General features: G+C 41.2%; 2 protein-coding genes across 3 annotated transcripts in view; one reads left to right on the top strand and one right to left on the bottom strand.

Moving 5' to 3' along the window:
* Positions 1 to 1,715: 1,715 nt before the first annotated feature.
* Positions 1,716 to 27,034, top strand: part of nt5dc1 (5'-nucleotidase domain containing 1) — a 46,055-nt gene continuing 20,736 nt past the window's right edge. The window contains exons 1-6 of the mRNA XM_072676664.1: positions 1,716 to 2,135; positions 3,549 to 3,640; positions 5,093 to 5,164; positions 5,804 to 5,913; positions 6,060 to 6,139; positions 6,270 to 6,351. Coding sequence (XP_072532765.1) covers positions 2,019 to 2,135; positions 3,549 to 3,640; positions 5,093 to 5,164; positions 5,804 to 5,913; positions 6,060 to 6,139; positions 6,270 to 6,351 — 553 coding nt within the window. The 5' untranslated portion in view covers positions 1,716 to 2,018. The remainder of the gene's footprint in view (positions 2,136 to 3,548; positions 3,641 to 5,092; positions 5,165 to 5,803; positions 5,914 to 6,059; positions 6,140 to 6,269; positions 6,352 to 27,034) is intronic.
* Positions 9,158 to 14,905, bottom strand: col10a1b (collagen, type X, alpha 1b). 2 transcript variants are annotated; one of them, XM_072676662.1, is made up of 3 exons: positions 14,894 to 14,905; positions 13,459 to 13,570; positions 9,158 to 11,031 (listed from the first exon to the last, which is right to left on the bottom strand). In XM_072676662.1, the coding sequence occupies exons 2-3, from the start codon at positions 13,565 to 13,567 to the stop codon at positions 9,158 to 9,160; spliced, it is 1,983 nt and encodes a 660-aa protein (XP_072532763.1). In that variant the 5' UTR covers positions 13,568 to 13,570; positions 14,894 to 14,905. The 2 variants fall into 2 exon arrangements, with proteins under 2 accessions (XP_072532763.1, XP_072532762.1); XM_072676661.1 differs by lacking the exon at positions 14,894 to 14,905 and having other exon boundaries at positions 13,459 to 13,567.

Here is a 27,034-nt window from a genome sequence, read left to right as displayed (position 1 = left end):
TCCGCACCAAGAGCCCTTCGAGCTTCAAGTACGGCTCGGCTCGACCCGCCATCCCTCAAAATTCACAGAAGACAAGCGTCCAGGCTTTTTTCTGTCCTGCACCAAAGTGGTGGAACGATCTTCCCCTGGGTGTCCGAACGGCCGAGTCGCTCGCTGTCTTCAAACGCAGACTGAAGACCCACCTCTTCAGAGAGTACTTGGACCATTAGAGTTCTATGGTCACCTTATTGTATTGTGTTTAGTAATGTCTAAAGCTTAGAGGTATCTTTTGAACTATTAGTCTATTCTAACTAGCTGAGGTTTTTCTTGGGTAAATAGCAAATCACTTTGTAAGTCCCTCTGGATAAGAGCGTCTGCTAAATGCTGTAAATGTAAATGTAAATGAAGGATTGTGAAGATGGAGGACTTGTTTGTATGAACGAAACACAAAAAAATGACCTTTTATTTCATGTTACTAAAGAAATGGTCAAGATAATTCAATTAGATAAACTATTTTAATTTTAATTACACATGTCCACCAATTTCACCTCACAATATTCCAATCTGAAATTATAGGTGTGTTACATATAAAACAAATCACTGTTTACGGTTTGAAAAGGAAGTATGGTCAACCTTACATTTTTAATGGAAGTGTTTCATTAGGATACTGTACCCAAATGTGTGCTTTAAAAATCCCGCATGTTTGACATATGTAAACTCCATACTGGGTACACTTCCCCACCCTTCCCATCCCCCCCAAAAAGCTAAGGAAGTTCATTTCAAGATAATATATAATTCTAAAGAATATTTTATTTGTTTAATTTAGATGAAATGCTTTTTCTAGTTTTCTGTAAAGAATATTTTGAAACAACTCATCATCTATTTGTTTCCTGTAACTCTACAACATTCTGGAAAAAATGTTTATCCTCGTTACTGTTTATACTCAAGATTTTAAGATTTTTGGTCTAAGCGAATTTACAAAGTCAGATGTAATATTTGGAATGCTTTTCCAACACAGATTCTAATATGGTTATTAATGTTATTTTACTGTAAGGACATTTTCAAGTAAGGTATATGACTACAACTTTGTTCCACAAGGACCTAAGACACTACTTCAGAACTGTAGAGTACATTAAAAAGTATTATTTAGATTCTTTTATAAATGCTCTCTGATAGACCCTAAAATTAAGACCCTGTCATTGTTTCATCCATTATTTTCCTATTAGTTGATTTCTTTGTTTATTATTTATTTATTTATTTGTATTTGTATTTGATGATTTGATATTGCCACTGAAAAAAAAACAACCATAGCAATTTCTTAGCAACCGTATATCTTACCACCTGGCATACGTAAGCAACTGCTTGGCAACACCATGGAAACCACATGGAACAGCTTAGTAACCACCTAGAAGCTGCGTAACTATGTAAGACGCCATAGCAATTGCTTAGCAAAAACATAGCAACCAGCTAACTGATAGCAAGCACATGCAATACTATAGCAACCCTCTGGGAATTGCTAAAGAGAGAAGCTTTAACACCTGACTTTCCATAGTGTGAAAAAAACGGAATTATTTTATTTATAAACACAGTTGTTTGACATACAGAAATAAACTGATGCAAAAATCCCCCAAATAATCACAAAATGAAGCGCATAATAAATATAAAAACAAACTAAAAACATGTTACTTAGTTAGCGTTCGTTTGCGAATGACGTCACCTGCTGGGCCGCCGTACTTGTGTCATTACGGTACGCGGAAATGCGCGAGTGGAAACGCTCCTTGTTTTTTTTTAACGAAAAGCTTTTAAATAAATCAGTAAACAAACAAACCGATAAACAAATAACCCCGCGCCGCGTGTTCACTGTATCAGCGGTCCGCGCGCGCAGCAGTGGATTAGCGGAACAGCGGCAGCAGCAGCGGTGTGTGTGTGTGTGTGTGTGTCTGTGTGCGCGTGTGTAAGGTTGGCGTGAGTGAGTGAGTGTGTGTGCGCGTGCGTGCGCGCGCGTGTGCCTGTGTGTGCGCGCGCTGCGGCGGAGCGACATGAACAGCATGAGCGCGAGCGGCTCCAGCAGCACGTTCAGCCTGCAGGACTGCGATGTGATCGGATTTGACCTGGACCACACACTCTGCAGATACAACCTTAAGGAGACCAGCAGGGTGAGACTGCACACACCCCCCCACATCTCATACACATCAGGCTTAAGTTCGCTCCTTGTTCGCCAGCTTCATGTTCCAAGTCTCCGTTCCACCTTAAATGGTTTCGCCAGAGGCGCCAGAATGCAGCTGCTGCACCATTTAAGGTGGAACGGACAGTTGGAATAAAAAGCTGGCGCATTGCAAGGCAGTTTCATCCTCGTTTCATGTACGTTACGCAAATCACACAGTACAGTCATCGTTAACACGGCCACAGACAGCACACGCACGCACAAACACACGCACGCACGCACGCACGCACACACGCACGCACACACGCACGCATACCATTATGGATGTATTACCATGACACATCATGACACCGAATGCAGCCAGCACATGCACTACAGCCCTACTGATGATGCAACCAATGACAGCCAATACAGATACAGGTATGGTCGTTATGGATACCACTACATCTTCCAGAGCTGGTACCACCTTTAGAACCAATACAGCTAACAAAACCACCACTTGATTAATATAGCCGGTAACCATTACAGCCTATACAGATCCCAGAACTGTAACTACGGCTACCACTACAACTCATATAGCTCATAGAGACTAAAATCATGACAACCAGTATGATACAAAAACTCTAGTCACTATGGTTACCAGAGACCAGAACTGAAACTGTAGTTACCACTAGAGCTTATATAGCCAATAAAACCCTTACAGCCAGTACAGATACCAGAACCGAAACTATGGTTACCACTACAGCTAATGTAGCCAATACAGGCTGTACAGGTGGTAGAACTGTCGCTGTCTTTGCTGCTACAGCTAACATAGCCAATGCAACCATTTTAGGCCATACAACAGAACATCAGTTGGCATCAGTATTGCTGTAGATGTTGGATAATTAGTTCTGCTACTCCAACTCTTCAGCTCTTCAGAGAACACAGTTCTACTGCTCCTCAGCCCAATGCTGGAGGCATTACACCCCTTTAGTCCACTCAGCGTTGGGCACAGTGGCCTTAGGCTCATGGTTCTCACAGGTGCTCCAGAGCAGACCGTTCTATTGACCACTGCTTATATAGAGATAAACATTATACAAGGTGTGTCAATGCCTGTGTCAGTCACCTTAAAGCAGCTACACCTCACTCAATAGACGGGCTGGTAAAGAGGACTGTGGTGTGTTGTTAGGTGATGTTTGGCTGCTGCGTTGTCCTGGTGAGTTTAGTAGCAATTTCTACAGTTCAGAAATGTTTATGCATTGCCATCCCCAGATCTGCACATCAGCAGTATCAGATATCAGCTCAGAATTCCTGTATAGTTGAATAGGCCAGTATACTTGTAAAACATTAGCTGCGAAGAGTGTTTATCTGTGCTTATAGGAGGTGGGTATTTCACTGTCAGTGACGTGCTTGTGTTTGTTTTCAGCTCATATATGAAAGTTTTGCTCGATATCTGGTGGAACATAAAGGCTACGATAAAGATCTGCTGAACCTGACTCCGGCCGCATGGGACTTCTGGTGAGCTGCTGATTTTGAGTTGAATGTTTCTGCTGTTAACATTCATCACTAAGGTCAACACTCATGCTGTACTGTTCTGAATTCGCAATGAGTCATCTTGATAATATTACACAGAGGTGTGTAGAGTGTCCTAAACCTACACTGGAGTAAAAATGTTGCTACAGTTGCAATTGAAATGAATCAACACCCACTGCCAATTAGGGTAAATGTACACATTCTCAGCTGTTTGCTGAAAAGAAAAACATGATCCATTTAAATATTTCAAAACAATATTTTAGAAGAAGTGCTTCTCCGCATTCAACACAAAATCCCACTTGTCAACTTGTTTGCTGCAAACGTGAACAGAACAGTATCCCAAAATGTCTGTGGAGCGATGAAACAAAACTGTAGGTTTTCAGGTATGTCTGGAATAGGAAGATTGAGGCTCACCCTGAAAAGAACACCCTGCCTACAGTGAAGCATGGCATGGTTCTGTGATGATCTGGGGCTGCTTTGCTTCCTCTGGCACTGGAAACCTGCAGTGTGTAGAGGGAGTGCAAGATGGATTCAATCAAGTCTCAGGAAATCCTAGGAGAAAACATCATGCCTTCTGTTGGGAAGCTGAAGCTTGGGTATCATTGGACCTTCCAACAGGACATTGATCCCAAGCATACCTCAAAGTGCACAAAGGCTTGATTTCAGAAGAAGTCCAGGAAGATTCTGGAGTGGTCATTACAGTCACTTGACTCAAACCCCATAGGAATTCTTTGGTGGGATTTGAAGAAGATCCAAGAGTATTGGTGAACTGGAGGCCACTGCCCATGAGGAAAGGGCTAAGATTTCTCAGGAATGCTGCCATAAGCTGGTGTCATTAAAAGGATCATTATGTGTTGAATGTGAAGAAAGCAATCATTCTATTAGTTGTGTTGAGAAATTTCAATTGCTTGTTTGGTTGATTTACTAAAAACACAAGATATTTTGCTAATAAATCTAATTTGCAGTGGTAGTTGGTTCGAAATAAAGACAGATGTAAAAGTAAACATGTATTTTCAAGAAACAGCTCTAGTAGAAGAACATCAGAACAGCTTTATTTCAAAGATTCTAAAATAAACCTGTACATTTTAATCAGCGCAATAATGTATGTATATTCTGTATATTCCATATATTGTTTTCATTTTATTTTGTACATTTTTATGTTTTTGCTACCTTGAATGTGAGTGTAACTACTGTGTTAATGTGATGTGATGAAAGCAATTTGGTTTGGTTTGATTTGATTTGAACTAAAGCAGCAGCTCCAAAAACTACTTAAGTACTGTGAACTTTAGAACTGCAGCAGAACGTTGAACCTCCAGTGTCAATCAGCACTTAAGCTTTGATGCTAAACCCGACTTTTTATCTGATGATTTTTTTTTTGTGTGTGTGTGTGTGTGTGTGTGTGTGTGTGTGTGTGTGTGTGCGTGTGTGTGTGTGCAGCTTTAAGGGTCTGGTGGTGGACCTGGAGGAGGGAAACCTGGTCAAATTGGCCGAGGATGGAACTGTTTTACGGTAAGACTAATTGAATTGATTAACATGCTACTGCACATTTAACTGTTTATGACTGTAGTTCACTTGTTTATACTCTTCATTACTTGGAATACCGCTACTTGTCTCCTCACTCACACCCGACCTCATCTCCACTTTACACCAGTTCTCCAAAACGTTCACTGGCTACAAAATACCACATTCAGTTCAAAATCCCAAGTGCATTTCCAGATCTGCTTACCATTCACTTTTTCAACATCCACATGATTTGGTGATCAAGCATTCTCCAGACTTGCAACACACCTCTGGAACTCTCCCACCACAAATTCAACAGTTACACGGTCTCTGTTCAAATCCAACCTTAAAACACATCCATTATCTCTTACATACAACCTTCCTGTGTCCTGAATCTCTCTAATTCTGTCATTTTCTCTTCTGCCTTAGCATATATGAATTGTTGTTTTTTATGTATTAATGTATTTGGGTATTGAAAAGGCACTATACAAATATAATGTATTATTACTCAGTCAAAATATATGTCATTTGAACACAGACTTTTGCACAGAGTGTCTCTATCTACCTACCTACATATATCTATATCTATCTATATATCTATCTAACTGTAATTAAATTGTTTTTATTATTTTTGTTTATTTTAAACAGGGCCACTCATGGCACTCAGGATCTGAGCCAGGAGGAGATAATAAAGCACTATGGTCCCAAAAGAGAATGGAAGCACTTCAACAGCCTCAATAGTACATTTACACGCTCTGGTAATACACAGTCACTCTCTTACTCTTTCTCTGTTTGTCTGTACATGGTTTTTTTTACTTTAAAGGAGAAGGAATATATAAACACAATACAAGGTCTGTGTTATGTTAATGTGGTCGCTCATATCATTTCATTGCTTTCTCTGCAGCTAAGTACTATTTCTATGACAACTATTTTGACCTTCCTGGAGCGCTTCTCTGCGCTCGAGTGGTGGACATGTTGCACAAGGTAACAACAACCTTATACAAGCTACAAAAATGTCATGAGTCATATGAAAATCTTGTTTACCCTCGTCTATACTCTATGCTAAATTGTTTTGATTTTAAAACCAAGCTGCATATGACATGTTTTCTAACAGCGAGGCAGTGAAGTTACACCTGACTTTTGGAAGGACATGGTTGCTGCCATCGATCACAATTACAACACGTCAGCATTTCGAGGTACGTCAGTACATTTCTAGGAGCATTAAAGAGCATAAAGTATGAGTACTGTATCACAATCTAACTCAATGAAAAGAGCAGAAACTACTATAGTGAAAGTATGAGTACTGTATCACAGTCTTACTCAATGAAAAGAGCAGAAACTGTAATATAGTGAAAGTATGAGTACTGTATCACAATCTAACTCAATTAAAAGAGCAGAAACTGTACTACAGTGAAAGTATGAGTACTGTATCACAATCTAACTCAATTAAAAGAGCAGACACTGTACTATAGTGAAAGTATGAGTACTGTATCACAATCTAACTCAATTAAAAGAGCAGACACTGTACTATAGTGAAAGTATGAGTACTGTATCACAGTCTTACTCAATGAAAAGAGCAGAAACTGTAATATAGTGAAAGTATGAGTACTGTATCACAATCTAACTCAATTAAAAGAGCAGAAACTGTACTACAGTGAAAGTATGAGTACTGTATCACAATCTAACTCAATGAAAAGAGCAGAAACTACTACAGTGAAAGTATGAGTACTGTATCACAATCTAACTCAATGAAAAGAGCAGACACTGTACTACAGTGAAAGTATGATACTGTATCACAGTCTAACTCCATTAAAAGAGCAGAAACTACTATAGTGAAAGTATGAGTACTGTATAACAATCTAACTCAATTAAAAGAGCAGACACTACTATAGTGAAAGTATGAGTACTGTATCACAATCTAACTCAATGAAAAGAGCAGAAACTGTAATATAGTGAAAGTATGAGTACTGTATCACAGTCTAACTCAATTAAAAGAGCAGAAACTGTAATATAGTGAAAGTATGAGTACTGTATCACAGTCTAACTCAATTAAAAGAGCAGAAACTGTACTACAGTGAAAGTATAAGTACTGTATCACAATCTAACTCCATGAAAAGAGCAGAAACTGTACTATAGTGGAAGTATGAGTACTGTATCACAGTCTAACTCAATGAAAAGAGCAGAAACTGTACTATAGTGAAAGTATGAGTACTGTATCACAATCTAACTCAATTAGAAGAGCAGACACTGTACTATAGTGAAAGTATGATACTGTATCACAGTCTAACTCCATTAAAAGAGCAGAAACTACTATAGTGAATGTATGAGTATTGTATAACAATCTAACTCAACTAAAAGAGCAGACACTGTACTATAGTGAAAGTATGAGTACTGTATAACAATCTAACTCAATGAAAAGAGCAGAAACTATACTATAGTGAAAGTATGATACTGTATCACAGTCTAACTCCATTAAAAGAGCAGAAACTACTATAGTGAAAGTATGAGTACTGTATCACAATCTAACTCAATGAAAAGAGCAGACACTGTACTATAGTGAAAGTATGATACTGTATCACAGTCTAACACCATTAAATGAGCAGAAACTGTACTATAGTGAAAGTATGAGTACTGTATCACAGTCTAACTCCATTAAAAGAGCAGAAACTACTATAGTGAAAGTATGAGTACTGTATCACAGTCTAACACCATTAAATGAGCAGAAACTGTACTATAGTGAAAGTATGAGTACTGTATCACAGTCTAACACCATGAAAAGAGCAGAAACTACTATAGTGAAAGTATGATACTGTATCACAGTCTAACTCCATTAAAAGAGCAGAAACTACTATAGTGAAAGTATGAGTACTGTATCACAATCTAACTCAATTAAAAGAGCAGAAACTACTATAGTGAAAGTATGAGTACTATATCACAATCTAACTAAATTAATAAAGCAGGAACTGTAATATAGTGAAAGTATGAGTACTGTATCACAATCTAACTCAATTAAAAGAGCAGAAACTACTATAGTGAAAGTATGAATACTGTATCACAGTCTAACTCAATTAAAAGAGCAGAAACTGTACTATAGTGAAAGTATGAGTACTGTATCACAGTCTAACTCAATTAAAATATCTTAGTTAAAAACATTTTTTCTTTTTCTTTGTATAGTTTAGTAGTAGAGTACACTCTAGTACTCTACCACAATAATACTGAAGTATAGCAACTAAGAAGAGTTCTTAGTCAAGTAGGTTCTACCCATCATGTTTTGTCTGTCAGAGGTCTTTTAGTATAATGTGAACACTGTTAAAAAACATACGCATTAAGAAAAGTGAGTTATCCTGTCTTTGACATGGAGACCAAGGAAAGCACTCATACACAATGTTGGCACTAAAACTTTATTTGTGTTGTTCACAATGATGTGCATAGCATGAGACACCTTGTGCAGTAACAGAGTTGCATAATAAATGTATCCAGTTTTTCATCCATATCATTTTATACACATACAATTTAGTGTTCCAGAAACAGAAACTTTAAATGAATCCATATATATTTTGGTAAAGTAATACTGAACTTTAGAAATGAAACTCTAAAACATACTTAATAGCGGATCATCTTAGCATAATTTACAGGCCTTAGGAGAGCACCACTGTAAAGTATGAATTAGCACCAGCTCGGTTTGTAGACAAACGCTGCATATTTAGCACTGCAGGACTGTTTTTTAGACAGAATTTTTTTTAATACTTTCCAGGGATATGTCATAGTCTGTCCACCATGGTCAATGGTTTCAGTGTTTTTCTTCTCTTTCACTTGACAGACATTTTGTTATTGTCCAGAAATTATTCCAGACACCTTAATTTACTGAGACACTGCATTTATTAAGTAGTTACTTTTCCCTAATTTGCAAATGTCTAATGGCTCTGAGGGGCATTTTTAATATATTTTTTTAAGAAAAATAAAGTTTACTTGAAACGTTTGAGGTTTTATGTAGCGTCTTGATCACGTAGAGGCAATCAAGAACCCAGAGAAAGAACAGTGGACATTGTCATCAGCATAGATGCCATTGGACTGTTCATCTGGAACCTGAACATACACTCTGTCACCAGCGTGTAGCAAAAGGACAGCACTGCCAGACAACTGATCCAGGAAACCTTTGTTGTACTCATCATAGGAAAACAGAACTGGCTCACTATTTTTGTAAAGTGCTACCAGTGCGTTAGCCCCATTGACATGCATGTGGAAGGCGAAGTAGTAAAGTCCTGGAACCTGGCAGGTAAACACACCTGAGTGAGAATCATAGTGGTTCTCTCCATTGTACACAATCTGACTGAACACAATTGGAGTACCTGCATTAGGGTAAGCACTGGTCAAAAGAGCTGTAAAGGCCGACACTGGGGCCTTCACCAGCTCGTGACTGAGAGGCATGATCTCATACTCATGAGATTTGATGGGCATGCTCTTCTCATGATGGTAAATGATCTCACCTGGTGGGCCAGGGGGACCAGGAGGTCCAGCTGGACCTGGGAGACCATCATGACCTCTTGCACCAGGTATTCCTGGAGGACCTTGTGGGCCAGATATTCCTTTGGCTGTTAATCCTGATGGGCCAGGGGGCCCTGGGAGACCAGGATGACCTTTGCTACCTTGAGGCCCAGATGGCCCTGCTGGCCCAACTGGTCCTCTTGCCCCGGGAATGCCGTTTTCTCCCCTGGCACCTGGTGCACCTTGCTGCCCTGGATGTCCTTTAACACCTGCAGGGCCAACAGCTCCTGGAATGCCTGGTGCCCCTGTAAAACCTGCCTCACCTTTAGGACCCTGATGACCCACTGGACCAGTAGCACCTGGTGGACCTGCTGCCCCTGGAATTCCTGGTTTTCCTGAGTAGCCTTGTGCTCCTTGCTCTCCCTTTGCCCCTCTTGGACCAGGTGCCCCAACCATACCATGATCACCCTTAGGCCCTGCTGGACCTGCCTCACCCTGGAATCCCCTAGCACCCTGAGGACCAGCTGGACCAATAGGCCCCATAGCACCTGGCTGACCTGTAAAACCTGTTGGGCCTGGCTCTCCTTTTTGTCCTGTTGTTCCTGAAGAACCGGGTGCACCTCTGTCTCCTGGCAATCCTGGTGCGCCGCTCTTACCAACACCTGGCAGACCAGGAGCTCCGGGCTGTCCCGCTGGACCCTGAGGACCTTTTGCGCCAACTGGACCGGGAATACCGGCAGGACCATTCTGACCTGGTTTGCCAGGTGCACCAATGCCTGGAGCGCCTGTGTGTCCCTTTAGCCCTGGTGCGCCCATGGGGCCTGGAGCCCCATCTCTACCTGGCATACCTGGCTTTCCGGGTTCACCAGGGTATCCAGTTGCACCACTCTTTCCAATTCCTGGTTGACCAGGCTGACCAGGAGGGCCCACTGGACCGATTGGACCAGGGCCACCAGGACTTCCTGGGATACCGTGTCCTGGATCTCCTTTATGGCCAGGTGCACCAGGAATACCCGGGAGTCCTTTTTGCCCAGGCTCTCCTCTAGGCCCCATTGCACCTGGTGGGCCGTGTGCTCCTGGCTTTCCAGGAGCAGAGTAGCCGGCAGGACCTGGGCTGCCAGGAGATCCTGGTGCTCCTCTTGCTCCCTGTGGTCCTGCAGGTCCTGGAATTCCTCTTTCTCCTGGCATTCCATTAGCACCTGGTTTTCCAGGAGATCCTGGGCCTCCAGGCTTTCCAGGTGAAGAATAACCGGAAGGTCCAGGTGGTCCAGGTGGCCCCACTGGTCCTGGGTGTCCTATTCCACCGGGGCCTTGTGGGCCTGGGGGGCCAGGGGGGCCTTGGGGACCAGGTTCACCAGGTGTACCTGGGATTCCTGGTGTACCTGCAACAGCTGAAAAAGAGTGAAACACCCTTAGAGACTTTTTAAGGATTGTTCAGATGCAACACTTCTAAGCCTAATAAGGAGTGGTGTTGAACTTGTGAATGCAGTATTAAGCTCAGGTACTCTGTCAGATCAGGTCAGGAGAGCTCTGTGCCCTCTATTTGCAGGTGGACTGCAAATTTCAAGTGTTATATAAATCCCTGGTCCCTGGTGCTGTCTGTGTTTGTTAGTATTGATAACCAATATTGTCATGCCTCGCTGACTGCAGTGATTGATCTTATGACCTGTTTTAATTAGGATCCTGGGCCATTAGTGGTATGCTCCACTACACCCACTAGGTATACAGTGTATTGAAATAGTACATTCAGTGATGCATCAGTAAGGATTTAAGCAAACATGCTGGCTTTGGCCTGCTATCTGCTAAACGAGGGGGAGTATGAGTAATGCTTATCTGAGTCAACATCTACAGGCATATAGACTTTTGAATGCCAAACTGCTTATTTGCATATCTAAAGCTGGCTGTGAATTTTGATCTAATATTTAAACACGAGTTAAAAAAACTAAATTCTTTCTATGGTGTTGTTGTTTAATATCCCTGCTGCTGTCATTTAGCTTGCAACCTGGTTGTGCTTTGGGTCTTGGGGCTCCTGCAGGTGTACTAGCTTGACAACAACTTAAAGAAAGTTTTACAGTAATGCCAATATAAAAGGTTAGAAAATGTGTGACACTCTGCTGTTGTATTATTAGGAGAGTCATTGCTTTCCAGCAGAGCTTATGTGAAGTGTACAGCATCACTATGTTCAGAAGGTGACCTTGTATAAACGTGTTTGCACCCGCTGCTCTCAGTCAGTCACATGAAGCGAAGCAGAGAATTCAGATATGTGATTAAAATTCACTTGCATAAGAGCATTCTTAAATCTTCTGTGGTGAAACCCTCCTGGAACACCTGCGCCACTTCTGTAAATAAATGCCTACCTTCCAGCATTATTGTATGAAATGAACTGAAAAGGGCGATTACACTTTCTATTCTGTTTTAAATGTGGGTAGGATGGCACTGGAAATCCTGACAGAAATGGTGTTTGTGAAGTCAGAAATAAGCAGGTTCCTTAAACCACACGGGTAGAGCAGGCCAGCTCCAACAGCTTCCAACGTTGACCTGATATTACTGCGGTCAGCAGCTTCACTGGCTACAATGGAAACTGGTCTTTTCTTTTAGAGTACGCGTCAGGATTCACAGCATGACTTCTGAGGGTAACCTTCACCTTTTCCAAAGGTCTCACTGGAGACGTGTCATTTAAGGCTTTATTCGATTCGATTTCTAGGTCACCTCGCAAATTATGGCAAGTATCCCTCTTCTAGTGTGAGAATTGTTTGTTTTGAACCTATTTTGGTACAATTTAACTCTGCAGAGTAGCTTGTTTTGGGTGTGCCCACTGTGGTTACATCTGTTCTGGAGATTTACCAAGCCCAGGCCTTGCTTGATGTGTTTATTGCCCAAAGCTGGTTATTTGCTGACGCATGTAACAACTATAGCCGCAAGTGTTTGATGTTAAGGGGTAGATTATATTTTAACACCTCGGATCCAGAAATATGCACCACTCTTTTGTGGGAGATGGAACGTCATGTCAATTTGCATGCACTGTCCTGATTTCTAGGCCTTTTCAATTCAGGGAGCTGCAATGCTACATCACAGTTCCCTTGCTAGAGGATATGTGAATGTTACCTGTTGGCCCTCTGTTTAGTGTGAAAACTAAAATATGAAATATATGTATATGAAATTTGTATATGAAACTCTAGTTCTTTCTGTGTAATACATTTTGCACTATTTTCCATGTGATTGTCCTAGAAAGGTCATGGGTGCAATCCAGTACCATCAGTGTTTAGAGATGAGTCCTGTTTGGTTCAGCAAGTATTCAGAAATAACTGAACTGGTAGACTTGATTGATGCTGAATATAGTGTGTGCTGAAAAAAGGCTCTCACAGCTGCTACAGTATGACCTTAGGCATGGTCATGGAGGCCTGGATTCAGAGATCTCAGAGAGGTTGTTTTCCAGTTGGGTAAAATGAACTGGCAACTGCGAGCTGGTGTTTCTACCAGTTCCACCAGTTAAGTACTTAATGTCTAGGCACTTGGTGAAAGCCTAAGTTTATTAGTTCATAATGAGCCATTTTGCAGTACACAAAGTAATTACTAAGGGCTGGAATGCCATTGCTTGTTTTCAGTGGTAGTCCCATATCAGGTACTAACAACTTACTAACAACCAATTTTTCACTATAGATGCTTTTAACCCTAAGTGTTTAGCTGCAGTTTAGGTGTCTCATTCTTTCTTGCTATTTGATGCTAAGTAATTCATACTGTGCTCAGAGGGATTTTGCTCAGTTCTGATGGCAATAAAGATTGGTAGTATTGTGTTAAGGCAGTGCTCGTAAGCTTACCGTGGCTCTTTGTTGGATAAGGAACTTTCTTCACATGGTAGTATGGATCAGGTCTTGCCTCGGCCAAAGCCACGAGGAGAAGTAGAACACTTGTTACATAGAGGTCCATTTTCTGAAGCTAAACCTGTTTGAAAAACACACACACACACAGTTCTGATTAGAGTTGGAGTTGACGACTGAATGATTGAATGGTAAGCAAACTCTGAGGCTAAAGTGGAGCAGCCCACGGGACTACAGGGTGGACTGCAGGTTTGTAGATGCCAGTTGATTAAGAGACAAATTCAGATTACAAATGACCCATCAAGACAAACAGCATATTGTTACATTACTTTAAAAGCCAAGAGCCTGAAGGAGATACTCATACACTCATACAGCAGTCTTAACAGCATCACCCTACACCAGCACCCCACCCTCCCACAGACACCCTCCTGCAGCCGCACTCACCCGCAGGCCGAAGCTCCTGAAAGTGGTGAGGTCGGGCGGTCCCGGCCTGGCTGTATATCCGTGTGAGCTTGTGCGTGTGTGTGTGAGGAGTCAGTCTGCGAGGCTGCTACTGTTCACAGCTGTAAATTTGCCTTTTTATACTAAATCTCTCTCTCTCTCCAGCATCACCCACAGCTATCCTCCCCCTGTGATGTCAGACATAATGAGGGGTCTGGTGGCCCCGGGAGGGAATGCTGTGGCTCCCCTGGGTTACACTCACACCTATCTTCACTGTGCAGATAACAAAAAAACATATATTAACAAAGAATTAGCATTAACATAGCATTAACTGCAAATATGATCACAACCGAAACAAGGAGTAAGTGTTTGGGGGGTCTTTTTTTGGGGTGGTGGTGGGGGGGGGGTTTCTGCTAGTCTTTTTTGTCTTTTTAATGCAAAGTTATTGTTTTGCTTCGCTTGTTTGCAGGTCACTTGTGTAAAATTGAAGTCTACATATGCTTCTTAACTGTTGTTGAGAATTTACAGGATTTTCCTCATTCTGTCCTTGACCTCTTCTGCTTGAGCTCACTTTCCTCTTACCTGCTGCTTTTGGAAGGTGAATAAAGCCTTTGAAGGCTCAGCCTAAATTTAACACTAGTCTTAAACCAGACTATAAACCAGACACTTTAGTCTTTGATGGGCAGTGTGGAAAAATGTGTTAAATGTTACTTGAGGCCGTTCTTATTTTTAGTGTTGTGCATTTAGGCTCTTTTCTGCTTTTTGTGGTCAGTGGAGTTGATCTGCACCACTGAATGTGGCAGTATTTTATTTATTTATTTGTTTGTTTGTTAAACCAGCTGGTACCACCAGAGGGCAGAGTTGCAGGCTTTTTGATCTGTACATGGGAACTGCTGGCCACATTGGCTGCTGTGGTCACACTGTACATTTATTTTGGGATTCTGTGGCTGGTCTAGTGTCAGGGGGAGTGCAGGAGTGCTTGATTTAACCTTACTGTAGTAATTATGATAAATCCGTTTTGCTGGATTGGCACATGGTCCATTTGTTTTCTCGTGCTCTCCAGATATAAGGAAAGGTTTTGATTAGTAACGTAGTTGAGATATTACTTGTAAAGTGTCACCTGTAAAAGCTCATGCGGCAAAAGGGAACTAACAATCTTGCAGTAGTTGGTGCAGTTTCACTGAGTGCATCCGTCTAGTGAAGCTACACTGATGCAAACAACAAAAGGCAGATTAGGTTTTTAGTACTGACACCACTGTCCTGTTAAAATGGAGGACTTCACTTTCATGTGCCTGAAAGAAGCAGATTGGTAATTACCCACACATTATACTATAATTATTATTTAATCAAGTGCTGTTTTTATAGGCCACTTCTGCTCTGACCTGACCACTTTTAGTGAAATAACAGCCTTACCCTACACACCAGTCTAAACTGTGCTTTCTCCCTGAAGGCCACTTTCTGTTCGTTTGCTTGCTTTGGCTCAGTAGAATTAATGTCTTTTAGAGTAAACTCCTTTTTCAGTTGTTTTCAAGTGTAAGGTCATGTCCAGGTTTGGTTTGTTTTGCACTTTAGGTCTCTTAATTAAACGTCTTTACACAACAGTATGTCTTAATAGATTTTGTTTCACCACATAATTCTTTTTTGAATATGATTTCTAAATAAATGTGAATGAAAAGTGTTTGTATTGTTCTGCCCATTACAACACCAGAGATGGGAGAATGTCTTTGGGATGATCTGTATTCTTAAGGAATAACTGAACTCTTTGTCCTTGGAAAGCACTGAATGATTTGACTTTAGGAATAGCTGAGCACTTCAACTATAAGAAATGCTGAATGCTTCAGCTTTAGGGAGTACTGAATGCTTCAGCTTTAGAAAATACTGAATGCTCAGCTGTAGGGTGTACTAAATGCTTCAGCTTTAGAAAAATACTGAATGCTCAGCTGTAGGGTGTACTGAATGCTTCAGCTTTAGAAAATACTGAATGCTCAGCTGTAGGGAGTACTAAATGCTTCAGCTTTAGAAAATACTGAATGCTCAGGTGTAGGGTGTACTGAATGCAGGGAGTACTGAATGCTTCAGCTTTAGAAAATACTGAATGCTCAGCTGGAAGGTGTACTGAATGCTTCAGCTTTAGAAAATACTGAATGCTCAGCTGGAAGGTGTACTGAATGCTTCAGCTTTAGAAAGTACTGAATGCTCAGCTGTAGAAAATACTGAATGCTTCAGCTTTAGGAAGTATTGAACACTTCAACATTAGAAAGTACTGAATGGTTTAGTAGTTTTATGGAGATTCTTTCACTATGGCATTGATTGACAGAAGGACAACTGACGTTAACAGTTACCTTTTTTTCGTCTGTGGGAGCCAGCGTTCCCCAGTCCTAAAGAGGGTCAGGTGGTCAGGTCCTCTAAAACAACTGGTTAGCTGAAGCAGGTGTGCCTTAATAAACTTTGGTGAAGATGTTTTTGGCCACTTCAATCGTGCAGTCAAACGTATTTTTGGAAAACATTTTAGAACTGGAGTTCTAATCTTAATACAGACCATTTACCATCTCTAAATAGAACATTTAGTTTTGAGAGGCATTTCTATGTGGAAATAGCACTGAAGTGCAGACTTGCTGAAGAGGCCCATTATGTACAATGAGTCACAGAAATGTGAGGTTTATCAGATGTGCTGAAAGTGTAATGCTCTAAGAGCTTGTTGAGAGGCTGTTGCAGGATTTAAAGCATGTGAAGACCTTAATGTGCCACAGTTTATTGATGTGTGTGTGTGTGTGTGTGTGTGTGTGTGTGTGTGTGTGTAAATGCATAGAATCAATCTCCTGATCAGGTTGCATATGTGTCAAACTCATTTTTAAGAATAATTGCAAATACATATACAAAGGAGTTGTTTGTGTTTGTACTGAAGGTTTCTGCCTGTGATGGTAACCTCTTTTTCTGAACTCTTCTGACTCATGTAGTTCTCCAGTATTGGTTCCCAACATAGTACACTGTGTAGAAATTGTGTGTAGTACACTGTGTTTAAAAATTAAATGGAATTTCGGTCAGTAATGCAGTATGTCTCATTATGAGACTGTTGTAGGAATAAGATTTTTATTTCTATTAAATAGAATTTCTATTTCTATTATTTCTTTTATTTCTATTCTATTTCTTATTTCTACATTATTTAATTTTAAGTAGCTTTTGAATTGAAATGGTTTAAAGGAAATGCTTTAAAACATGTTTCATACAGATTCTTCTGAAAATTACCCCAAAACTATCCATAAAAAAAATCTGGAAACTGCTCAAAAACTGTCTGAAAACGAACGGAAAACTACCCAGAAAGCTATGTCAAAATTAAAAAATTACACACATTTGAGACCTACCAAGAAACTACCTATAAATTACCCAAAAACTATTTAAACTACCTAAAAACTGCCCAAGAACTGAAACTGTTCGAAAACCATCTAAAAACTACACATCACTGAAAACTTTCCAAGGACTTCCCAAAACATTTGAAAAACTACGCAGAACTCCGCTCTGTGTGTACGGCGGCGCCATTATTATTGATGCTCTGACAAGCACTGCATTCTTTTCCTACACGATAGAAGTCACTGTCCGCTCACAGATTCGTCCTCTCCCCACAGCAGAAAAGAAAACAGATCAGCGGGACTGTCTAAAATACCCACAAGTGATGGGAAATATCGAGGTCAGCAAAGACTATAATGTCCATATATTTCCATGTATTATAAGAGAAGTCGATAACGTAATTATCCCGACAGGCCTAAAAGTACCCAGAATGATGTCAGCATCCCTAAAAAACTATCCACAACAACCCAGAAACCACCTAAAACTAGTTATAAACTACACTGCTCTGTAAAAATGTAAAAATCTGCAAAATTAATGTAATAACTAACACCTTGATCATTGTGGGGCAGTGGTGGCTCAGCGGTTGGAGCGCTGATCTATTGACAAACAGGGTTGTGGGTTCAGTATGCAATATGCATCCTCTCTGCTCCCTGGGCGCTGCTGCAATGGCTGCCCACCACTCCGGGCTCACTGTCGCAGTGTGTGTGTTTGATCACGTGTGTGTGTGTGTGTGGGCCAAATTTCATGTGCCCAACACTATGGTGAATATGCTTGTCTTGTCTTGTCTTTAATTATCTATCATTGTTTTACAATTAGCTGACGTTACTGTTAGCATCTGACAGTGCTAGTCTGAAAGAGGAAAGAGTGGCCTCTCCATAACACTCTCCATTTTATAATTAAATATGACAAAATACTCTTTAATAATTGTTTTTACTGCAGTCATTTTTGTACCAGTTTTGTGTGTGTGTGTGTGTGTGTGTGTGTGTGTGTGTGTGTGTGTGTGTGCGCAAGTGTGCATGTGTGTGACCTGAAGATGGCACACACTACGAGTGGAGAAAGTAATTGCAGGTTGATGGAAGCCGTGCTGAGGGGAGGTTAAAGATAGCTTAGCTCCTGAAAGAAATAAATGGCCAACAGATTTAACGCTTTAATAATGTTGGCACGCCACTAAGAGGCAGTTTGCAGCCGTGTGAACGGACGGGCGAGGCAGGCTGGTTCGATGCTCCGGGTTGGGCGTGGGTGAACTTGCAGCCCTAGGCTTTACCCAGAATACCCCCATTACCCAAGACTCAGTGCAGGCCTGTTTAGAGCATCATTAAGAGACTCTGTATTGCTCTGTATGCCAACTGCAGAGGTTCTAACTAAAGGTCTATGATAGACTACAGGTGGGCTAGGGCCAGGTGTTTAAAACCTGGTGTTTTTGAAGAGATCAGGGCAACCAGCTTGTTGTCATTTGGTCCTGTAATGTTTGTTTGTTTTTTGGGGATTGGGATGATGAATGTGGACTGGAGCTGAAGTTCCAGTTATGTGTTAAAAATGTGAGGATTAGTGCCAGTTCATCCCAATGCTTTAGGGTCGAGGATAAGACTATTTTCGCTCCTAGAGTTTTTCTCACCTTTTGACTCCTGAAGGGCCTTCAAATGGCCTGCAAGTTAAGCATGGGCAGACATGAAAGAGCCAGGTTGGAGGGGGCTGGTGATTGTCCTTTGCGCTCTTATAACTGCTATAAACCTTGTTCAGGTCATAGGGGACTTGGCGGTCGTTTTCCTTGCTTTGTAGTTGGTAATCTCCTGCAGGTCTTTCCAAACTGAAGCTGAGTTGTTGGCAGCAATGTGGCTTTTCAGCTTGTGTGTTTTCTTGTTGTTGCTTTGATCCTTTGCTCTGTAGTCTGTATTTGTCCCTTTTTGTAGGGAAATCCATTTCCACTCCACTGCCTCCTTTTCGAAGTTGCCTGGGTTAAGCTGAAAACCATGGCTTGTCATTACTGTATTTTACCTGTGCTTTAGTTGAAATGCAGCTGTCCTCACACAAGCCAATTTGTGACGTTCCGATCTGTGTATTCATCTTGTCCATTGGTAGGCACCCGGGGAGAAGTCTAGCACAGTTTGCTGATGTCCCTGCTCTAACAGACCTGTTTAATCTGGCAAAAAAAACTGTACAGGGATCCGGCACCCTCCTGGACCGGATTGCCCACCCCTTAGCTAGTCTATCTGTTGCTCTTCATAAAAAGTCCAATCTGTGGAAGCCTTGTAGGTTTTCATTCTCCACTGGTCTACCTCTTCACTGTTGGGGCGATAGGCTTGTTGGTTTTGAGTTTTTGAGTCGGTTGGAATGTAGAAGAGCTTTAAAAGCAGTGTAATGGTTGTGATCTAGAATGTTTTCTCTTATTGTACAACACTTGTAACCAAGCAAAAAAACATTGCAGGCGTCCAAATGGCTTTAAATAATCCCATTATGTTCATCAAAGAACCTCAAAGAACCTTTTTAGAGGGTGTAGATCTAGATCTGTAAAAACTCAGATGGTTGTTTGTTTAGGTTGTTGAAACTTCATATTTTTCTAGGTTAAATGTTTGGACACGGCTGCCCTAACTAAATTAGTTTAGAGACATTTTTATCTCAAGGCCAAACATAACAACTCATCACGTTTCTGCGCCATTCACTATCTTGAATGATGAATACAATGTTAACGTGAATCAGTAGAGTTGATGAATCCTGAAGGAGAACCCAAAACCATTAGCACAAATGAGATATTATATTATATTTATATATATAATATATTATATTTGTATTATATATATATATATATATATATATATATATATATATTGTGCATTGGGCTGATGAGCAGTGGAGCTGTGTTCTCTGGACGTCTTCTATTCTGACTGAGTTATCAGTTGGATTATTAATGAATTGGCAGGCTGCATTTAAATGTGGCTAGTGTCTCTGTAAAGCCCGGGTCTCTTGTTAAAGGTACTTTAATTGTACCCGTGCCCGCTGTTAATAGAACTACAATAGTTCATAGATATATTTCAGTTCATTTAGAATCGGTTCACCTTCTACTAAAGAGTCTACAGCAAGGAATAGTGGGGATTTAATGCCACTTGATTGCTGCATCATTATTTTTTGTGTTCAGCTATCCCCATGTCACCCATCTAGGATACCATTGCAACCACTTAGCAGCAGAGTAGCAACCGCCTATCAACCACCAAGCAGCACCCTAGAAACTAATTTGTAATAAGTTGTAATAACTTCTCTGTGAGGGAGTTTTTAGAGCTGGTGTGAACATTTCACACCAACCCACCATGAAACCCACCTGTTCACAACTTAAATTATGCAGAGATTTACCCTTTAGGTGGACAAATTGAAGCTTACCTGGTCAGGAGTGAGGTTCTGACCCCTGTTTATCACATTGTTTCACTTTTCACTGAATGTTTTTGGACGGTGAAACACGGTGAAGGATTTTGACCTTGTTTGTTATTGTTAGATTGGATCTTGGCTGCCGATGAGGAAGCAGAACTGCAGTTCCCTGGAATGGCTCTAATTCATAATTATGTTGCTTTTGGAGCCACTTTATGTTCCACAGTTTTTTAGAGCAGCACTGATTCAAACATAAAAGAGGAAAGCACTTAGCGGTCGATTTACAATAGAAGTTCAAAAGGTAACACAGGAGCAGGTCCCTTAAATAGTGAATTTTAATGTTAAATATACACAAAATCATCCGTTTAAACTAAAAAGGACTTAATATGGTAACAAGTAATTGAACTGAGCTCACTTAACTCTGAACTTTGAATCAAATAATTGTAATGAAAAATATTTTTAAACCCATTTAACCCATTTATCTTTAAACCCAGTTCAGTTATGGATGAATGGCATTTTTGCAATGTATGCACTGTATGTCCTGAAGTTTGTGGACAGCCCTTTTTATTGTTTGCTGCTTTACGTTATGTTCCATTGCCAAAGAAAAGAATTGACTGATGGGACGGGACACTCTGGAGTAGCTGTGAGCTGTCACTATACCCAGGCGTACAAAGCCCCCAGCATTGGGCTGATGAGCAGTGGAGCTGTGTTCTCTGAAGTAATGGAGCTCCATCCAACATATTTGGGAGGATTTGGAGTGGCAGGATTAATCATCATTAGACAAACATTAGATTCTGTAATTGGTGGTGCTCTCGCTCTTGCAGGGCCGAATACAGTCAAATCTTCCTCACAGTGTTCCAACATTTAGTGTAAAGTCATCTCTGAACAGAAAAGGCATTACTGCTGCAAAAAGGGACAGACTCCCTGTTAATACCAATGATTTCAGCAGAAACACTGGAGGAACTGATGCCCTTAATACTTGATATACCACTTGCAGTGATCTATACCAAAACCGCTAGAAGCCATAATTATACTGTGAGATAAATTTTAGTCTCCAGCTACCAGTCAGACTAAAATAGCTCAGAGCCTTTTTCTTCTTTGTTTACTTCTGTTTTCGAATCGCTGTTGGCAGAGAACAGAAAACCAGAAACAATGAATGAAGATGAACTGAGGATGAAGTTCTGTTTACCCACACATTCTGTTTGTGCAGCGTATCACACGTCCGATACACAGCATGCTCTGTGTGTGTGTGAGTGTGGGTTTGTGTCCAGAACAGTTAAAGATAGTGTGGACACCCCCTCTTCCCCAAATAAGAGCTTCCCTTGTCCAGCAGTCATGAGTGTGCTGCTGCATTGACTCTGATCTGCTGCTGTTTTTACTCTCAAGCACAGAACTGAAGAAAAACAAGCTTATTTATCTCCTCTTCTCTACTGTTGCAGAAAGGCTGACTTTATTTAAACCGGCAGGTTTATTATTTTAAATCAAATCTGATTATATGTCAAATCATGACTAGTAACACATGGCTTGCTGCTTTTAATATAGTATAACATAATGTGATGGAATATGATGTGTCCCTATTTTGAGTGTTAGTGGGTAACTCCACCCTCATATGTACAGAACTGTTTAATATATTATCCACTTTTGAACCTGATTCCTCTCACTGGCTACGCTTACATACAAGATTTTCTCTGATCAGATTGAATTCATTACGATTTTAGATCAAGGCTGATGTGTTTATGTACACTCTACTCAATAATCAGATGAAAATCTCGGTTTATGTGCATGCTAGTATACCATGACAACTGGCAACATGCGAGCCCGGTCAGAGTAGGAGCAGCTACCTGAGTTTTGAGTTGGTGTGTTCGTTTTTTTGATTGCTTGCATTGAAATGATTGCGGACTCCGGAAAATAAACCAAGGCACACAAGCTGCTGCCAACACAAAACCTCTGGATGAGAGTGACAATTTTCAGATTTTGACTGGGAGCAAAATGTCCAGCCATCGTTTATGATTTTATGCTACTTGATAGAAAGATTATCCCTCTTATGCGCAGAACAATCTTAAGCTTTCCGATCGGGAATGTAATCGGATACAGGTGTTTACATGGCTGTTATTGTTTTTCTATTTAACAGATTATTTAAAGGATTACCCGTCTCATTCAATCAGATAGTGTTCAGAGTGGCCTCAGTCGAACTAGTCTATTTCGATTGAGGTGTATATGTGGACGTTTTCTATTCTGACTGGCTGCATGTAAATGTGACTAGTGTCTCTGTAAAGCCTGGACCTCTTGGTTAAGGTGCTTCAACTTTACAAATCAGTTCAACTTCACAAAAACAAAACCCTCCCTGCATGTCTGTACGTCCAGTGGGAGGACCAGTGCCTGCTAACAGCTGCTGTTTCTTAAATAAACCAATATCTGGCTCCAGAGATGGTGGGGAGTAGCGCAATTACCTAAAGCTCTAAAGCAGTAGATACTGACCAGTGGTGAGGCAATGGTCACTGTGGTGGACCGTCTTCCAAACTTAGTCATTATAAAGTGACTTCACAGGGCGGCAGCGCCATGCTTCTGTCTACAGACAGAGTTGTTTCCCCTATGGCTTCAGAACTCGTTCCTGTTGTGCTGTGGTTCTGCACCTCAGGGGGGTACGCACTATATAAAATAACAGCCCTGTCCACTGGAGGAGACCACAGCTGCACCTTCCAGCTCACTTGTGCAGCTTCAGTGTGGTCAGTTTAACTCTGTAGAAGGTATATACTGTACATATACATGCGATTAAAGTTTAGGTCTGCAGTAGTACACTGCAGTTTGCTGTACAGGTAAATGTGCAGCAAAAAATGCTTGATGTGCTTTAAATGAGGTTAGAAAAGGAGCTGTGTGGAGCAAGACATTCTGGGTGTTTCCTGGTTTTACTGGCGCTCTTGAACACACAAATAAAGCCGAGTTTATGGCCCTCCACGTTCCACTAACAGTGCATTAAGTCACAGAGAATCTTAAAATATTTTCATCAAAACCCAGTAAGGCTTATTCTGCCCTTGTGGTCGTTCCACGAAAAGAAATGTTCTTCCTGTAAATAAACACAGGGCCTAAGACTTATCTTGTGTACACACTCTGATTATATAACATATGCAAAAGTTTGAGCACCCCTGCACAAATGACATGTGGTGTTGATTTTCTAAGCATTTGGTACATTCGGAAAGTCCTCAGACTCTGGCACTTTTTTCACATTTTATAGAGCTCAGAGACAGGAATGTGTGGATGCACAGATCTAAAGAAGGCTACAAAAAATGCTGCACTAACAGTTGCCAAGAACACTGCGGCCTCCACAATTATTAATTGGATGACGTTGGGAACAACCTGGACTTTTTCTAGAGCTTGCCACCCCACCAAACTAAGTAATTGGTGAAGAAGGGCCTAGGTAGATGAAGTGACCAAGAACCCAATGGTCACTCTGGCTGAGCTCCAAAGATATTGTGTGCAGATGGGAGAAACTTCCAGAAGGTCAACCAACATTGCCATAAAACCCAGCTTGGTTGAGTGCTGCAGAGTGGCCAGACAGAAGCCTCATTTCCCACGAGAAAGGACTCTCAGACTGTGGGGAAACAAGATGTTCATGTCTGGTGAAACCAAAATTGAATTTTTTAGCCTTAATTCTTAGCTCAATGTCTGGAAGAACCCAGAACTGCTCAAAATCATCATGCTGTGGGGGTGTTTTTCAGTGGCGGAGACAGGGAGACTGGTCAGGGTTGAGGGAAAGCGGAATGAAGCAGAATGGTACAGCTATATTCTTCATGAAAATCTGATCCAGAGTGCTCTGAACTTTAGACTGGGCCAAGGGTTCCCCTTCCAAGACAATGACCCTAAGCATACAGGAAGGGCGTAGGGATAACTCTTAAATATCCTTAAGTGGCCCAGCCAGAGCCCTGATTTGAACCCAATTGAACATCTCTGGAAAGACCTGAAAATAGCTGCCCAACCTCACAGAAGTTGAGAGGATCTGATTTTTGCCTCCTCAACATAAATGTAAAACAAAATGTAAAAAAATATATATTCAACTTTTCAGACACATTTCTTAAGAGTAAATCTTTTTTTTTCTTACTGTATTTGATGGAGATGGATAATGGAGGACTTTGTGGTTATATTATAGGCTGCAGAAAGGTCAAGAAGAATCAGTATTATGGCAGACAGGCTCTATTAATGCTATGAGGACATGTTTTAGGTGAGCTGGTTCTAGACAGCAAGGATTTGTGAAAGCAAAGAAAGGAGAGACCTTGACACTTCATCTAGTTATATATTTATGAATAGCATTGACCAACCTTGTGCAAATCTGCCATTAAAAGCATTTCCAGGTCATTTAGTCTCCATTTAGAGTCCCATTATCCTGTAGGTGTGCTTTTGTCACAGATGAGTTTGGAGGAATCAAGCTTTCAACCCCAAACTCTGTTTTGGCAGAACACATGTAATTATGGTGTGCTTTGTTTACATCTCTGTTTTCTATTTCTGTTTACCTTCAGATATGTTTGTCGGTGGAGTATTTGGGGTGTAACGTCACTAAGGCACAAGTGCTTTGATGCCACAAGTGATGAAATTAATTATACTGTCAGTGTGGCTAGTGTCTCTACTGCGTCTCAGATTTGATGAGCATGCTGCTTCTTCAGATGGCCTTTACCCAGAAAGCGCTGGAGGACAGGGGGACTCTGGCTTTGTTTATGGCCAGTAGCACTTCCACATCACACATTTCATTCACAACCAAGAGTGACACATGTCACGCCATGTTCACCAAATGATATAATTGGCATAAACCTCCGCAGTTTACACAGACTTTCCACCCTCAATGTGTTTTGTCACCTTAAACCCCTACTCATCTAAAGCGTCAGGATTTACTGCATAAACCTTGCTTCAGATAAAGTAGAACTTGACTTGAAGTTGACTCAGCAGCCCCTCCTAAAATAAAGATGCTAGAAAGAAGAGGTCACAGAAGAACCACTTTTGGTTCCCTAAAGCAGGGGTTCTTAACCCGTAGCATGCCATAGCAACCACCCTGAAACCCTATAACATCAACATAGGATTTAGGAACTACTTATTAACAACAAGGCTCAAATGAACGATAATACTGAGTCAGAAATTAAATCCCCTGGCTGTACATCATGGACCTATAGGGGTTCCTGACCCTTACCTTGGACTTCAAGGACATTACAGTGGTAGATTATATTAGATGCCTGACAATGAATTTCTTTTCTTAGAACTGTACATTTGCTTTATGTATGTATTTCCAAAATGAACCTTTTTAAATATAGAAATATTTAATCATCACCACCACCCAAATCAAGCACTCAGTCAGCACGGTGTGATCATAGATGTGTGTGGGCACGTGTTAATACTGTCCTGGCCAGATGACACATTCTGTAGATTTTTGGTAAATGCAATAGTAAATACACCCTCTTTTTTATTTTTTTATTTATTATAAATTGAGTGTGGGAAAAAAGTACTTAGTCACCAATTGTGCAAGTTCTCCCGCTTAAAAAGATGAGAGAGGCCTGTAATTGACGGGCGGGCAACACGGACTTTCAACTCCCTCCAAAGGTTTTCTATGGGGTTGAGATCTGGAGACTGGCTAGGCCACTCCAGGACCTTGAAATGCTTCTTATGAAGCCACTCCTTTGTTGCCCTGGCAGTGTGTTTGGGATCATTGTCATGCTGAAAGACCCAGCCACGTTTCATCTTCAATGCCTTTGCTGATGGAAGGAGGTTTGCACTGAAAATCTCACAATACATGGCCCCATTCATTCTTTCATGTACACGGACCAGTCGTCCTATTCCCTTTGCAGAGAAACAGCCCCAAAGCATGATGTTGCCACCCCCATGCTTCACAGTTGGTATGGTGTTCTTTGGATGCAACTCAGCATTCACTCTCCTCCAAACACAACAAGTTGTGTTTGTACCAAACAGTTCTACTTTGGTTTCATCTGAACATAAGACATTCTCCCAATACTCTTCCGGAACATCCAAATGCTCTCTAGCAAACTTCAGACACGCCCAGATATGTACTGGCTTAAGCAGGGGAACACGTCTGGCACTGCAAGATCTGAGTCCCTGGCGGCGTAGTGTGTTTGTAACGTTGGTCCCAGCTTTCTGCAGATCATTCACTAGGTCCCCCCGTGTGGTTCTGGGATTTTTGCTCACCATTCTTGTGATCATTTTGAGTCACGGGCTGAGATCTTGCGTGGAGCCCCTGATCGAAGGAGATTAGCAGTGGTCTTGTATGTCTCCCATTTTCTGATTATTGCTCCCACAGTAGATTTCTTCACACCGAGCTGCTTGCCTATTGCAGATTCAGTCTTCCCAGCCTGGTGCAGGTCTACAATTTTGTTTCTGGTGTCCTTAGACAGCTCTTTGGTCTTCACCATAGTGGAGTTTGGAGTGTGCCTGTTTGAGG

The sequence above is a fragment of the Salminus brasiliensis genome, chromosome 1 (genome assembly GCF_030463535.1).
Source record: "Salminus brasiliensis chromosome 1, fSalBra1.hap2, whole genome shotgun sequence".
NCBI classification, from domain to species: Eukaryota; Metazoa; Chordata; class Actinopteri; order Characiformes; family Bryconidae; genus Salminus; species Salminus brasiliensis.
Note: the sequence above shows the minus strand (reverse complement) of the source record. Positions and strands in the feature narration are given on the sequence as shown.

Bases quoted from the DNA above. Each gene is read 5' to 3' on its own strand.
- col10a1b (XM_072676662.1), bottom strand. From the start codon at position 13,567: ATGGACCTCTATGTAACAAGTGTTCTACTTCTCCTCGTGGCTTTGGCC. The intron at 11,032-13,458 runs GTAAGCTTACGA...ACTCTTTTTCAG, and splicing joins TTATCCAACAAAGAGCCACG to CTGTTGCAGGTACACCAGGA.